This window comes from Apostichopus japonicus, chromosome 15 (genome assembly GCF_037975245.1).
Source record: "Apostichopus japonicus isolate 1M-3 chromosome 15, ASM3797524v1, whole genome shotgun sequence".
NCBI classification, from domain to species: Eukaryota; Metazoa; Echinodermata; class Holothuroidea; order Aspidochirotida; family Stichopodidae; genus Apostichopus; species Apostichopus japonicus.
Genome location: NC_092575.1, coordinates 25,479,264 through 25,494,824, shown reverse-complemented (window position 1 = coordinate 25,494,824; position 15,561 = coordinate 25,479,264). Strand labels below are relative to the sequence as shown.

Here is a 15,561-nt window from a genome sequence, read left to right as displayed (position 1 = left end):
CCTAACGTTAGGCCTTCCAAAGGAAAACAAAGACTAAAACTATATCATCATGAATGATGCAGGCTACATATATGCTTTGTTCTGACTATATCAGATTAATATAAGAGACATTGCTAGCTGCAAGAAACATGTTTAGCTTTCAAAATATGGACTCAAAGTCCATTTTTGACAAATCAGATTCATAACTCAAATGCAGCCGAAAGACAATTTGTTCTTTTTATTAGAAAAACTGTAGTCTGGAGAGGGATTCTGCTTCCGTAGCAATTATCCAAATTGGCTCAAAACTGCAAAAAAGAATTATCCATTCCAGTGGCGTTGGAAGGTACTTTTGAGTGGGGGGGCTGAAGACTGATGGCTGGAGGGGGTGTCCCCCTCCCCTTTGGAATTTTTTGCATTTCCAGGTGGCCTCAGATGCAATTTGGTGCAATATAGCACACTTCAACACCCACTCCATTTTGTAAATAATTTTGCATTTTCACCTGGCCTTAGATGCAATTTGGTGCTCTAAATGAGATTTTTTTCTCATTTGGAAATGAAAAAGGGGTTTTCTGACCGGGGGGGCGGAATGATACTTCCGCCCCTCCATATATTTCAATGGGGGGACTGGGGCCCCATTCAATAGAAGATCAGTGCATTGACTTTCAGTATATTTTATAGCCTACATGTGAGCTTTCTCAGTTGAAAGTGACAATGCACCATGTTGCCTACCAACCATAGACTATCTCTAATCTCTCCAAACATGATGGAGGGATTTGTGCATGCAATGAAGGTTACTAGATGTTATTGGAAAACTGATAGTCAGGCATGGTCACATGGTGCAATATCGGCCAATCAGAGCCAATAACAAAACCAATGGATAGAAAGGGGTTGTAGAATGTAAATTTGATTCACTGTATGGAGAAACATTGCAGCTAATATCCTCTTTTTCAAATTGATGCCTGGGAAAGAAGCAACATCCTGATCACAAAATGAAAGAGAATCCTGATTTGAAACATGATTCCAGGCCTTTTACAAATGAACCAGGATGTCAAACTGTCATACTTGAAAAGTTGCATTCAATCGTCTGAGTACAAATTAATTGCCTTATATAAACAAAAGTATAAAAATAGTTTGGGGAGAGTGAACAGTAGGTGAAAGTTATGTTGAAATTGTACAAGGAAGTTGAAAGAATGACAAGACACTCCAAGGAAGAAATAAAGTGGCTTTTGCAATTCTGGAGAATAGTTGTTCAAAATCAATAGTAACTACTGTAGAAAGAATAAACACTACTTGGCTGGTTACATCATGATAACATTCTAATCTAATTCTGCTTTTCCTTAATAAATAAGGAAAACAATATCATCTTCAATGTTAATTCATAATTATCACGATTGATAAGAAAATTCCATCATATTTTGTGAAGTATTCAAAGATTATACCATCTTTTTGGGGAACCATGTATCCCTTACGAGAAAAAAAAATGAAACTTTTTATTAGACTTTGCCTTCGTAACATGAGATAGCATATCTTTAGTTTTGGGAAAATGTTGTTTCCTTTCTCTTAAAAATGACTGGAACAACATTATAAAAGACAATGTCAGGGAGGTCCTCTCACAGATTGTTGAGTAGTTTCTTTGTATGGTTTTTTACGATACAATTGTTTAGAAAACAATGACATCAATTAACAAAAGAAACAAAAAGTATCCATGGGAAATTTTGGTATAAACTAAGGATCAACAATCCAGATGCTGGCTATGTTGCCATGTACTGAAGTTTAGCTTGATAAACTTGCATTCTTCAAACTCAACATTGAGATAATGGTTTATAAATATAGATATCAGAGAATTGTATAAGAACATGGAAGAAAGAATTTGACTGGATCAGTGAAACATCTTACCTGCTATCGAAGGTGTTCTGCCCAAGATCATACTTGTAAGTGGGCACGAAGCTTAGAGCACCCTCTTGAAATTGGTCAAACGCCCTCTTCCCTCTGATTGTCAACAAGAGTTGATCCTTTTCTCGAAGCACATGAAGTTTTTTTGGGGAACTGAGGAATTTCACTACTTCGGCTGTTAAATCCTCAAATCTATAATTGAGATCTCCCAGCCAGAAGATGTAGCTGCAAGAAGATGAAGTTTGGATCATTTTTACCCAAACCGTGGCACTTTCTTTTTAAGTTTTGAGGAAGAAACGCACCTTTGGAGTGAGATCACATACGATAATAATAAGAAAAATAATCAATGGTTAATTTGCTTTTAAAGAATCGCAAAATTTGAACTGTTATTTAACCCTACATTCAACCAAAAAAATGAAAATGAACACTGAATTTGACTTTTTCAAGAATTCGGTCTCCCTCTTTGGATTGATAAGTATCACCGAAAAGGCCAACAACAGAAGTAGTATCAGATCACCTTTATTATTGTTAACGAAATCACACCATTTTTTATTACAAATGTAATAAAATGATACACAATGTTAACGGTTCATAGATATATTTATTTCGATTCTCAATGGACGGAAATATTGACGTCCAACATCATGCAGAAAATTCTCAAGATGATGCGTCAACTGTTCAGTCCCAAGACGACCCTTTCCTTTAAGCCAGGGTTGTCCAACCTAGGGCCTGCGGGCCACAGTCCGGCCCGCCGCAGGGTTGCGTCCGGCCCGCCAGAGATGCTCTACGGTGCGAAATTTTAGTGAGCAGATTTATTGATAACAATTTGAAGCTATATAATCAATCATTCGAACCTTCTGGGTCCCAAAAACTGCATACAGGTCAGTTAGTGAGAGGGGGGGGGGGCGGCTGGACTTTATTCATCTGTTTTATCAGGAAGGAAAATAAATCAGTGCGCTCCGCGCGCAGTGCTCACATTTTGTTGCCTTGGGCTTCGGGCAAAATATCGAGCGTAGGGTTCATGCGGCCCCATCCTTCATCATAATCATTCCATGTGGCCCTCCTCTGCAAAAGGTTGGACAACCCTGCTTTAAGCTCTTCAAACAGACGTGTGAAAGACTTCTCACCTGTTGTGAAGAACACTTCTGACGGCACCGTTATTACCATATTGTGAGTCCTTTACCCATACGAATGATATGACTGCATTGTAGCTGTCAGTATCAAGACTGTCAAGATGTGACATGAGCTAAAAAAAGCTCAGTCACACATCTCAGTTTAAAGCAGGAGTGAGGGGTTTTCAAGAAAAATAAACCCACTCTTTTACTTTCATGGAGGAAATTAATAAAAAATTGGAGAATTTTTTTTTTTGGAACAAGTGATCTGAATAGAGAGTAAGAATGTTTAAATTGTCATTTCATAGAATTTAGTATCTTTTGTGATTGCTTTCTTTTTGGCGTGACTGTTGAAACTGATCATTCAAACCATGGTTGGTGGTTTATGAAATTGATCATTCTGAGGACTGTTCCCTTGGCTCTCTTCATCTATAGCTCTAGATGAATGTATACATTACCGATAGTCTCAGTTCAATAACTAATAATTCCATCTTTTTGCTGAGCCAACTCTCCCAAGAATCATAATAGCCAATTTGCCATGTAGTTCAACTTATTGTGGGCCCTCCCATTCCCCCTTTAGCCTCCCCCCTCTACCCTACCCCTTTAGCCTCCCCCTCTACCCTACCTCTTTACCCTCTCCTCACCCTCCCCTTTACCCTCCCCCTCTACCCTAACCCTTTATCCTCCCCCTCTACCCTAACCCTTTACCCTCCCCTTTAACCTCCCCCTCTACCCTAATCCTTTATCGTCATTTTATAATCTTATATTATCTTAAGTCACTATTTGTAATTTAACAGTTACTTTTGGCTGTCTTCTAGTGTCCTACATTATGCTAATTTATTCACAATTGAATCGGCATGTTGCATTTATCATTGTATCCTCTCACTTTAGTTTGTTCGGTGCATCAGTTGACACAACTTAGTAAATATTAATAGCAGCTCTGCATGTCACATGGCTTATGGATTCGCCTCATTTTCTCCCGATACAGAGGTATCTCATTTTCCTGTTCGCCAATTGCGAGCGCTGGGTCTGGTACCAGTCACCAGGTCTAATGTAAATGAGTTGGGGTTCAGAAGCTATTTAATACTGAACACCTAGTGTGGCGCCTGATCGGTACTAAACGCTGTCCAAGTAGCAAAGACAGCGATTTCATCTCTTTGACAGACCCATCTATATAAAGAACTAATAGAGAATAGTGGTTACAACTTACTCATGATATAAAATATGTGGAGTGTATTCTAACGGATAAGACTGACTGGCAACGATTTGGTAATATTCTTTGTCTCTTTGTTCCCATTGGTGAGGGAAGGGAGCCATATGGACAGCAACGAAACAGAAACTCCTGCCGTAGCAATCCAAACGGACTGACACCGCACCCTTGTTGCCCTGGAAACAAGAAGGTTACATCATGAAGGGTTACGTTGTTTTAAACAAGTAGTGTTGCATAGTTTGTACGTCTTGCAAAATTCTACGCAGGTGGTGAATAGCGATAAGTGCAAGTTGCAATTTTACTGCAAGAATGCAGGTTTTCTCTGTGGATACAACATTGTATTGTTTTTGATCTTTTGTGTGCTAATCTGCTCAAACTGTAGCCGAATGAAATTCTCTTGACTGTCTCGTTTTTGTTTCTGTTTATAATGATCAACGTCTCTCACAGATATTAGCAATGATCATTTAAATGTAAATTTCAAGAAGGAAACATTAAAACTTTATATAATTCTTTCACTTTAATAAAACAAATGTAGAGCAGAACTAGTTACGAGTGTTTAATGATAATGAGAATTATTCTCCACTCCCACACTTCCCCAACCCCTCCCCCAACCCCTCCCCCAACCCCTACCCCGACACATCCCCCACCCCATTGAAAATAATGATAAAACATCCTGCAATGTTACACGTCACCATGTAAAGTTGTATGTACACTGTAACATTACGCAGTTACATGTAGAGCAGACAGGAAATCCATTGAATATATACACGTACTGCCTAGCCTTTATATTGTTCTCATTCATGCTAGCCAATTGAAAATGAAAAACACAATGAAAAGGCATACAGACTGGACTATGTACTTCCTGTTGACATGAGAAACTCTGTTTGGCTCTAGGCTTTGGAAATAGAATTGCCTTAATTGCCTTTCATGAAAATCATCATCAAAACTACAGTATGAAATGTTTACCCAAAAAGGTAATAGAGGCGGTATTGAAGAACTTAGCATGCATAGACTCCTAATGTGTGACATCATTAAGTCACCTTGGCTTCGGCTTTGAGTATGTTTCAGTATGCTGTCCTGTTGGACATAATAGTAATTACCGACTTTGGTATCCGCGTAATTGACATTGCCGACTTTGCAAGGGTCCCCCCTTACAATTTTGCAAGGTCGGTAAGATTGACTCCATAGTTTTCCCTTTTTGGAAACCAAATATGATTCGGTAATTAACACAAAGAGGAGGTTTTTTTGTAACATAAATGAACCAGAATACGAAAATGTTTAGTGGTTCCGATGTCTAAACATATTCATAGTGTGGTAAACCATACATGGTAATATTCATGAACTTGTGCACACCAAAATGAAGAGGATTATCTGCTGACTTATGCAGCAACATATAAAAAGAAGGTACCGGGGATCAGGTATCATGTTGACAAGTCTAATTAGTGACAAAGTATGATAACAATTTTGTGCCTAAATGGCATTGTTAGAGTTATAATGTCAGTTGCTACAGTATACAGAAAATACAGATTATCAATTGATGCTAAAAGCAGTGACTATGATATTAAATATATATATAAACTATTTTTGTTGTTAATTTCACCTTAGAACTACAGCATTATTCTGGAGTGGTTAGGCATTAGACTCATAACTCTATTTCTTTCAAAGGTTGACAGTTAGGTAGAATTGTATTTAAGTTATCCGGGGGGAAAACGCAATATAACCTACCCAAATTCCTCCAAGTCCTGTTCTCGTAAAATCTGTGTGTATGTCGTGAAAGAATGGCAACTGCATCATTTTGGCGTAGCATAGAATCACTAGTCCTTGTAATTTGCATGAAGATGCCTGAAATATACAAACACAAAATGATATCAGACACAACAAGATGATGAAACAGGACAGTAGTTACATCACACAGGGATACAATTTTAAAGGTCATTATAAGTGTTGCCTCCAGAAAATTTGGTTTTCATTTTAACTTACGTAAAAACCAAAAAAACATTTGCCTGATCACACCAGTTCATCTTTGATGCCATCATACTTCCATAACACATCAAGTTGCCATGTATTGCCATTACCCATAACGCTAGAATGTGGTTTTTATCAAACTATACAGATAATGTCCAGCAATTTTGGTACGAGATGAACTTCAGCTGAGAAAGTAACAAAGCAGTATCCTGTAATGTAATGATGTGATGAAATTTAGCTAAGTCTGTAATATCTTGTATTAAATGTTGATATCACAGAACCCATTTCCTGTGTGCAACAAACTGAATAGCTTAATTTAAGGAATTGTGCAATATTGAGTCATCATATATGGCAGCCAATAAAGTTTCCCATCTGGAGATATCATGTTTACAAGGATTTCAAGTTTTGAACCTGGTGACCCCAAATGACCTTGACCCAAAACCATAGGATTCTTGAACTAATGATGGGAAGCCACATGCCAAATATGATTACCTATCTTGAGATAGGCCATGACACACACAGACACACACATAGGTTAATTGCCAGCCTATGGCAAGTAACCAAAATTAGTTGAGAAACTGTCTATCTGCAAACAGTCGGCAAACAGTCATCTTACCATTATAAAGAGCTTTAGTGAAGAGAGATACTGTGAAACATGTATTAAGACATTTGTCACAACCTCACAGGTGCACAAGTTTGCGACTCTACATGGCATCATCATATACAATTTTCAGTGGAGTAAATACATACACATGTATACTGTATATACTGTGCACAGATTTATATAGGTAACGCTACCAGCAAGTTTATCTCAGAGGCATTACAAGTCTCTTCAGTTTAGTAGTTTATTGTATAGTGCCATCTCAGTCGAATACTGTCAAAATACACCATCAATAATGATATCGCCAGGAAGGCAAATACTTGAACAGAAATATAAACTTGCATTGAAATGCTAGCATTGGGCCAATATTACCAAATGTATTAGAAGGTATGTTTGGTATTAGGTACTGTTTGACTTTGCACATCAAAATCTGTACATGTAGAGTTCAAACCCTTCACCCAGGAACCATTTATTTTTCCTTTGCCTCTTAAGCAAACATATATACTGAACAAACAATATCTACAGCAGCCTTTTGCATGAAGTTGATTTACAATGTTGATGATTCTATGTAGTACACTGTAGAGTAGAGGGGTGGAAGGTGGAGGGGCGGGTGTTAGATGAAGGAATAGGGGCTGGTGGGGAAGATAAGATAGGGAAGTAATGGCAATCTACTGTACCATGGGTGGTAAATATTTTAGTTTCAGATGGCTACTACTGGGCTGTAATGTTGTATAGACTTTTCCAATCTAGCAAACTAAAAACTGTATATGGTAACACTCACCAGTACATATCCCCTGTTGCAAACCAGGTTAGAGATGGCAGTTGTCCAAGGGTCCTCCCAAATTGAACTCTGAAGGACCTCATGGGGTTTACTACTGACTTCTTGAAGGGATACTATGTACATATCTGGAGAGTCTTTGGTGTGGATCCAAACTAGATCCTTGAGGATATCATTCTCTGGCGGATCTAAAGTTGCCACGTTCCATGTGAACATGGCGATCCTGCAAGTAGTGTATGAAACAACAGGAAATATTACTGTTCAAAGGTATTTCAACTTAGACTTGTTCATACAGTAAGCAAACTTGCAAATAACACTTACATAAATATATGCATATCTATATTGCACCAAAATTATCAAACACGGGCTCTTTTTTAAGAAATATCTGAATTTCTACTATTTGTCAGTAAAACAACAAAGTTTGGTAATAATTAAGCCATGACATAGAAAACATGTATCTAGCCAGTTTCCAGGCAAATTGTTAACTAAATTTCAATACAATATACTAGTAACGGGGACGGTCCAAAAAGAGGTCTGTTTGCTAATTTCATTCAGTCCCCCCATGTACCCCTTCATAACCCATACCCTGAGTTCACATAATTTCCAACTGTACTATGTATACATTACAACTGTATGTAGGCCTAGTACTACGCTATACATACATACAGTACACTAATAAAGAATCTAAAGTTTTTTCAGTTGTAACATTGACTGAGCATTTGTACTGCAAGGCTGCATGTTATACCACAATTGCTTGTTACAAAGGAATATGCAATGTTTTCAACCCAATGATATTTATTTTCTTACCAATGGAATGTCTTTTACTAGTACTGAAACTTTCATGAGTAGGTAGGCCTACGTCTCAGTTGTTTCAAGGCAATATTGCCCTGACAGGCTTGTAGGATGGGAGATATAAACACTTGCAAATAAACGTCAAATCTATCTGCATGATTTTATGAACAGGTGAAATAATTCAAACTTGCTTTAAAGTGCAAATTTGAAGTTTCCAACTTACATCAATTTTAAACATTTTGTTTTAAGCTATAGATAAAAGCCTATTGTAAACCATCATTAAGGCACTAATTCAACATGTAAATATCTTATTAAACCAAGTCAATATTGGCACAGAGAATAAGATACATCCTTTAGAGACTAGATGAAACAAAAATTCTCCAAAAGTGGTGTAAGAAAGCCTCGATACTAAGCCACGATTTTGAAAAAAAGTGCCTTTGCGACCTAATGACTGTAGCAGTCAGAATATCACCACTAAACACTATTGCACAGTTTTAATAGGCAAATGCATATTGCACAAGATGCATTGAGAACATGTGATGTTAAGTGCTGTCATAAAGTCACCACTCCAACTAAAACTACTATTAAATTGTTTATCATGTACATTCTATATTGTACTGGTCAGTAACATTTATAGAAACTTATCACTTTAAATTGCTATAAGATAATCCCAGTAATTTGCTACTAATGACCTGGAAAAGTTGGCTGAGAGGATTTTTTCTCACATTTTGATGTAAATAACCTCAGTCATACATACAATAGTGATTTTTAAGGTTCCAGTTGCATGGCTTAGTGGACAAAATTTTGTTAGGTATTTGAGAAGAAATATAGTTCATATAGCATTGAATGTTGAGTATCTTACATTAGGTGGTTGTGATGGTGGCACCAGTTTACGTTCGATACCCTTGATTATAAACTTTTTAATCAATGTCTTGTTTACCATCCGACTAGTAAACAAGACTTAGCTTGTTTCTATCAATGCAAAAACAGGAAATGTTATATGCAAAGTTAGAGAACACAAAAAAGTATGATATATACTCATACTAAGGCAGTCTAATTGCTAGGCTAGTACTAGCCTAGTTAGCAGCAGCCTACTTACCTTCCAACTTAGCAATAACCTAGCGTGAGTTAACTGTACTCCTAATCGCCCTTGTGAATTTGAACTAGGGTCAGGCCTAGTACCCTGGACAATTTCAAAGCTAATAATAATAAGAAGTGATGCTTTGAAGTTGAATAACATACTCGTACTCATTGTAAGCGCCTCTTACTTATAAATATACTATTACCAAGGGTATGTTTACTTATACACCTATAATAAGCCTTCTCATGTTGGTGTACTCATACTAGTTGTATAAGTTAGGCTATAACACAGGCCAGCTTATGTTAAATAATATAGGACAAGGGCCTAGGCTAGGTCTACTTAGGCCTAGGCCAGTCCTATTAAGTTCTAGGTAGTAAACAAAACTACCCTTTGGTATTCACCTATGCCTGTGTTAGGGTCACACTAATTAGCGTCAACAAGCCGATTTCACGACAACTCACGACAACTCAAGAAAAAATCGCCAACTTTTTCCTAACGTTGAATTAGATGACACGATGCTACTGCGCTTACGCAATGCCATTGGACCGAACCATTACACTACAGGTAAGTGCAATTTTTCATTCGAGAATGGTGCCCACACACAAAATAAAATACACGGAGAGAATAATAAAACCAGGCGAAATTATGGTAAGCAAGACTCTGTAAAGTTGATAATAACTATGTAAATTGCAATGGAAAACAATACGAAATATTCATTATTTTTAAAACATTAAATAATTTGATTTGGAGTTCATTCACCATACTTTGGTGCTTTATTACTACGTCAACCCACCTTACCGACACTGTACACAAGGCAGTTCCCAAACCTAGCACAAACCAACCCATATTATAATGGTTCGGTCCAATGGCATTGCGCAAGCGCAATAGCATCACGTCGTCCAATTCAACGTTAGGAAAAAGTTGGCGATTTTTACGACAAAAATATTTTTCCCGTGAAAAATATGTATGCACGCTGGTTCCAGTCAGTTTTAAATGTGTTTCCAGATATACTCTGATAACATCAATTGTATTTGATGGTATTTTAAACTTGTTGTCTTGAGTTGTCGTGAGTTGTTGTGAAATCGGCCTGTTGACGCTAATTAGTGTGACCGCTGTATTATGGTACACAAGTTGTTGGTATTTGGCAACTCACTAGGGAAAGACAAGTGAGTACCATACTCACAATATTCAGTCAGAACGGTGACAACACACTATCTGTGCATTAGTTAATGACTGAATGATCAAGGAACTTCTGTTACTTGTTAGTTACTCGTTTGCATGGTCTAGCCTATGCCTATTCCCTATCTTACTTGACGATGTAGCCTATACCAGTATACGGCACCGTTAGACTACTGAAATCTCATTTTCACATTCATCTCACCTCAAATCCGTAGATGTCATTTTGTTTGGTTTCGTATAGTTATTTCATGGCACCACACCAACAGGTAATCACAGGGCCATCACACCTTCTTGAACAGATTTATAATTATATATTGATTAAAAAGTAACTGACCAACGTAAGAATAAATGACTGTATATTGCGGCGAGTTTATTGTGCTACCGTACGGGTCACGATGTAAACAGTGGACAACATATGACATGCAATGAGAAACGAAGAATAGACTGTAAAAAAAAGCATATATACGGTGGCTACTACGTTCCATCCTATTGACTTTTTAGAGATCTCATCACCCATCTGTCTATGTTGTCCAAAATGTAGCACACTCAAACTTGCTCAAGTTTTCAAAAGTACTCCCCTGCAGTCAGTGGCGCCAATCCGTAGTCACAGGTAGGTGGGACAGAAATTATACATACAAACAAGCATAGATACATACACGCATACAAACACACATACATACAGACATATATATATATATATAATATATGCATGACTTTGGGCTGCCCTTTAAAATCTGCTACAAGAGAAGCTACTGATATTAAATTAACTTAATTGCTTTCTAACCGCTAAAATCATTACTCGGGCCAATTATAAAAGAAACTTATCTAGGCTGGTAGAAGTTTTGTAATAGGATCAAATCACATTGTGACATTTGTACAAAAAATCGTACTTTATGCCCGAGCTGGTAACAGCGATCAAAATGCACTTGGTCATTGAAATATTAGATATTCTCCGTTCATTTGGCATATTTTCATGTATTATTTTGTAGATAAATGAAATACATTATATACAACCCATGGTCCTAGTTTTCCAAGAGATTTGGATCGAACAATTGTCCGACCCAAAGAACCACAAACTAAGGTTCAATACGCGTACGGTTTATCCCACCCAGTACACAACTTTAATAACCAGTGCTGTATAGAAGGGGGAAAATAGTAGCCATTGGCTCCTATAGATGGAAACCAGGATGCAAATATTCATCGTGGTTTCGATGATGCAACATGAGCAGTGTTCTTCATGCATCTAAGAAAATGTATAGTAAGGACGTACAACATACTTGATGTTAGTAAGACAGTGAAAAGCAGTGTGATGTAACAAACAGTAAATTAACAATGACACAGCCTGTCCTGAAATTACCATTGATCTCAACAACAGGCTTCTTGTACTAAATGTATCAGATACATCAACATACTAAATATGACATCTGTTCTTGCTGAAATATTGTGCAAAATATGGTTTTCACAATCTGACCCCTTGTGAACTCAAACGACCATTGAACTCTGCCCACAACATCAGGCTTTTTGTACTCAATGTACGGTACAATCAGTTACACACCATATGCGATCTATCCAAGCTTCCCTTGCGATATTATGTTTAGGAAGGTGTGTTAGTGTAGAGAGACAGGTAAGATGGGAGTGAAGTAACTGTTTGGCTTTTGTTGATTTCAAATGACCTTTGACCTCCACCAAAAGCAATAAATGCTCCTTAAAGTTGATATGGTACATCTCCAACCAAAAATTAGTTCTATCCAAGATTTCATAATTGTGAAAGCCTTGTAAACATAATATTGCAATAAATTTCTTGCAATATTATGTTTACAAGGCTTTCACAATTTGACCTGTTGTCCCCAAATGACCTTTGACCTTCACCAAAATGAATATGCTTCTTTCACTTAGTGTTAGTACACTTTCAACAGCCTAGTATGAGATCTTTCCAAGCTTTAAATATTGAGATATCATGTTTACAATGTTTGCACAATTTGACTACTAATGAAAGTTAGGCGCCAGCTTTGACAACTGGTCTGATAACCATTATCAGTGTCAAACTTAAATGAAGTGAAAAGTAGACCGTAAGGATATAGACTATTCGTAATATTGTAATCTGATATCGAACATAAACCAATCACGGTTCACGAACCAGTAAGGTTTAGTAGGATTTTGAAATGTACGTCCCAAGGGACGCATCTGCTCGAAAATGTTTGAATGCAATAGATAAAAACTCGCGTGCGCCCATATACACTCATGTGATAAGACCTCAAGCCAGAGAGATGTTACATGTGACCTTTATGTGTTTTGACTAGTCAAATAGAACATTACTATACCCCATCACTTATAAACTAAGTATATGATAGAGATCTATATACACACAAACAATGAACTAAGCAGAAAAATAGTTGCAGTACATATTCAAGTGTATAACTAAGAACATTAGTTACTTCGAAAAAGAACGACCATCGATGATGGTCGATAAAATGTGACTTTATTGAGTACTGTAGACATAAAAAAATACACGATGATGTGGTATAAGAGTGAATTATGATAATGTTAATTTACACTTAAATATAAAATCACACCATAATAATCTGGCGCGGAGCCTGGTGTTGTGGTGGTGTTGTAGGGTGGGTGTGAAGTCTGCATATAGTTCCCTTCAGCCTCGCTCAAAAAAATAAACGAATATAAAATAAGCCTCCAATGATGTTATGGAATATATGACCATGCATGCCCTCTATACTGCCGATCCACACATTGATGATGCAAATGTATACGATCATAATGTACTTTGTGGTCCTTTCGGAGATGTCACATGTAATGGACCCTTTGGCTTGAAATCAGATCTACAGTGACTGAATGACCAACTTGCTGAATTACTGATTTCGTACACTGTCGCGCGACAGTCCTTTGGGCCCTCTTCTTTGCTCAAGTTAAAATAAAATATAAAATTAATGGCTGCTTAAAGACACCGTATGATAATCAGCTGTTCTTAGGTCCTGTACGATCGATCAGTGTTGGATATGTTGAAAGCGCGCCACTAGTTTTGATTGCCAGTGTAGTCTGCACAGCGTAAGCCCATAGGGACACATGTACGGCCACTTCACAACCGAAGCCACTACATTACAGCAGGTAAACAAAGAGTAAGCTGGTTGCCGGTAAACTCAAAGACGTGGTCGTTGTGTTAAATTAATTGTCTGCAGCCTGAAAGTTGAAACATAATGAACTGTACCAAGCTGATCAAAGGGTGAAGAAATATTTTTACCTGCTTACATATCGGACCATTCATCATGGGAATACGTCAATCAAGAAGTCGCATGAGAAAACACTCGACGCAGTCCTCAAGAAGTTTGTGCAGTGTAAGTAGTTACTGTGTTGGTATTTCATAGTTATCACTTCCTGCCTATCGTGGTCGATACTTCTTCTTCCCATTCACAACCCCCAACGTTAGACCTTCACCAGTGTTATTGTATAACTTAAGCCTGTGTTAAATGTTACTTACAGTTTATACTTTTTTTGCTGTTACCATTTCAATAGCATTAGATACATAATTTTGATCAACATCTAAAGCAAATGAGAGGATTAAATTCTTATCAAGGCAGGTGAGCAGGGCATATATAATGTATCCTTTAGTTTAGTCTAGCCCATCATTGAGACTTATTGTTATTGTTAATGATTCTGTTTCTGTTGTTTGTTTTGTATCTGTATTGTGCTGAAGTTGGGAGGGTTTAAAAAATACTTTCCTTTCTTGGAGCCCGTCAAGAAAAAGGCAGGCATACCTAGGCCTATTGTACACGATTAACAAGGAAATAGGACAACACATTGGTTACAACTGTATTAACTAAATGGATGGGTAACATCATGACCAGTGACCACTAAATCTTATTTTCAGCCAGGCCCAAGTGTTACTGTTAGAGTGGATGTACTCAGTTTGATTAAATGAAAGTACATTGGTAGAAACATTTGTTTGTTTGTGGACAGCCAGTAGCAAAACAATTTTATTAGAAGTTAATAAAGGCCTAGGCCTATGTAAAGATTAGTGCCACATAATGTCATTTCTCTTTTCATTTTCCTTTCTTTCAACTTAAAAACTTTTAATGTTACCTTTAATCAAACTTCAGATCAAGACCATTAGTGGTCGTCACGTCATTGTTGTTGAAAGTACCCTTATAAATTAAGTATTCAGTATGTGCCTACCAAGATGCAGTAGAATAGAAAAAAATGAGTCATACTGTATACATGCTTAAAGGTCTGCTGTATAGACCCCAACCATAGCACCCTACCATGGAAAAGTTTCTTGAGATTACATTATCGACCTGGCTTGGTTGTAAAATGCCCTCTTTTTTTTATCAATTAGTCTGCAATGCCTGCCACAAATTTTTCTTGTATGAGGGTCTTTGTGTGAATGCTGCATGATTAACTACACTGTAGACATGAACATATTTCCACACAGTGTTTATATACAAAGAGCATATAGTGGTGTTAAGAAGCTACATAAGGGTTAATTATAGAGCCTGAGGTCGATTTACGACCGTGACAGGTTGATAAAGTATTCACAAAACTTTCCGCTCTATAGAGAGTTATAATTGGAGCCAATAAGGCAGATCTTTTAAGTGATGCAAAAGAGAAGCTATACTTTATTTTTTGAGAGTAACGTTAATCCCTAACCATTCATACTCTGCACACCTAGTTTGCAAAAGTACGTTCATAGTCTACAGTGAACATGAAATATTATGGTTCTTCTGTGCAATGCTGGACTTGTATAGCATTTTGACCATTTTGATTAACATTTTGCAATGGGATATATTGGATAAATTATAGAATCCCTGCACATAGCAACCTGGAAGATTGCTATACTGTAACCTGTGTTTGACTCTTGCCTCCCATCCCATAGGTACCTGTACAGCAGGTATGCTAAACTTTGAAGGACTTTGAATAGGTGTTGTATATATTATAATGTATCTTTAACAGGTCACTTGCAGG

The 15,561-nt window shown here is 37.3% G+C and overlaps 2 protein-coding genes across 2 annotated transcripts in view; one reads left to right on the top strand and one right to left on the bottom strand.

The window, feature by feature from the left end:
* LOC139981395 (phosphatidylinositol 4,5-bisphosphate 5-phosphatase A-like) overlaps positions 1-10,999 on the bottom strand; it is a 30,954-nt gene extending 19,955 nt beyond the window's left edge. The window contains exons 1-5 of the mRNA XM_071993759.1: positions 10,793-10,999; positions 7,542-7,761; positions 5,920-6,036; positions 4,195-4,370; positions 1,876-2,097 (exon numbers count right to left, since the gene is read on the bottom strand). Of these exons, the coding sequence (XP_071849860.1) occupies positions 1,876-2,097; positions 4,195-4,370; positions 5,920-6,036; positions 7,542-7,761; positions 10,793-10,812 (755 nt within the window). The 5' untranslated portion in view covers positions 10,813-10,999. The remainder of the gene's footprint in view (positions 1-1,875; positions 2,098-4,194; positions 4,371-5,919; positions 6,037-7,541; positions 7,762-10,792) is intronic.
* A 2,628-nt stretch (positions 11,000-13,627) lies between these two features.
* LOC139981396 (ribosomal protein S6 kinase-related protein-like) overlaps positions 13,628-15,561 on the top strand; it is a 52,218-nt gene continuing 50,284 nt past the window's right edge. Inside the window, exon 1 of the mRNA XM_071993760.1 lies at positions 13,628-13,937. Coding sequence (XP_071849861.1) covers positions 13,869-13,937 — 69 coding nt within the window. The 5' untranslated portion in view covers positions 13,628-13,868. The remainder of the gene's footprint in view (positions 13,938-15,561) is intronic.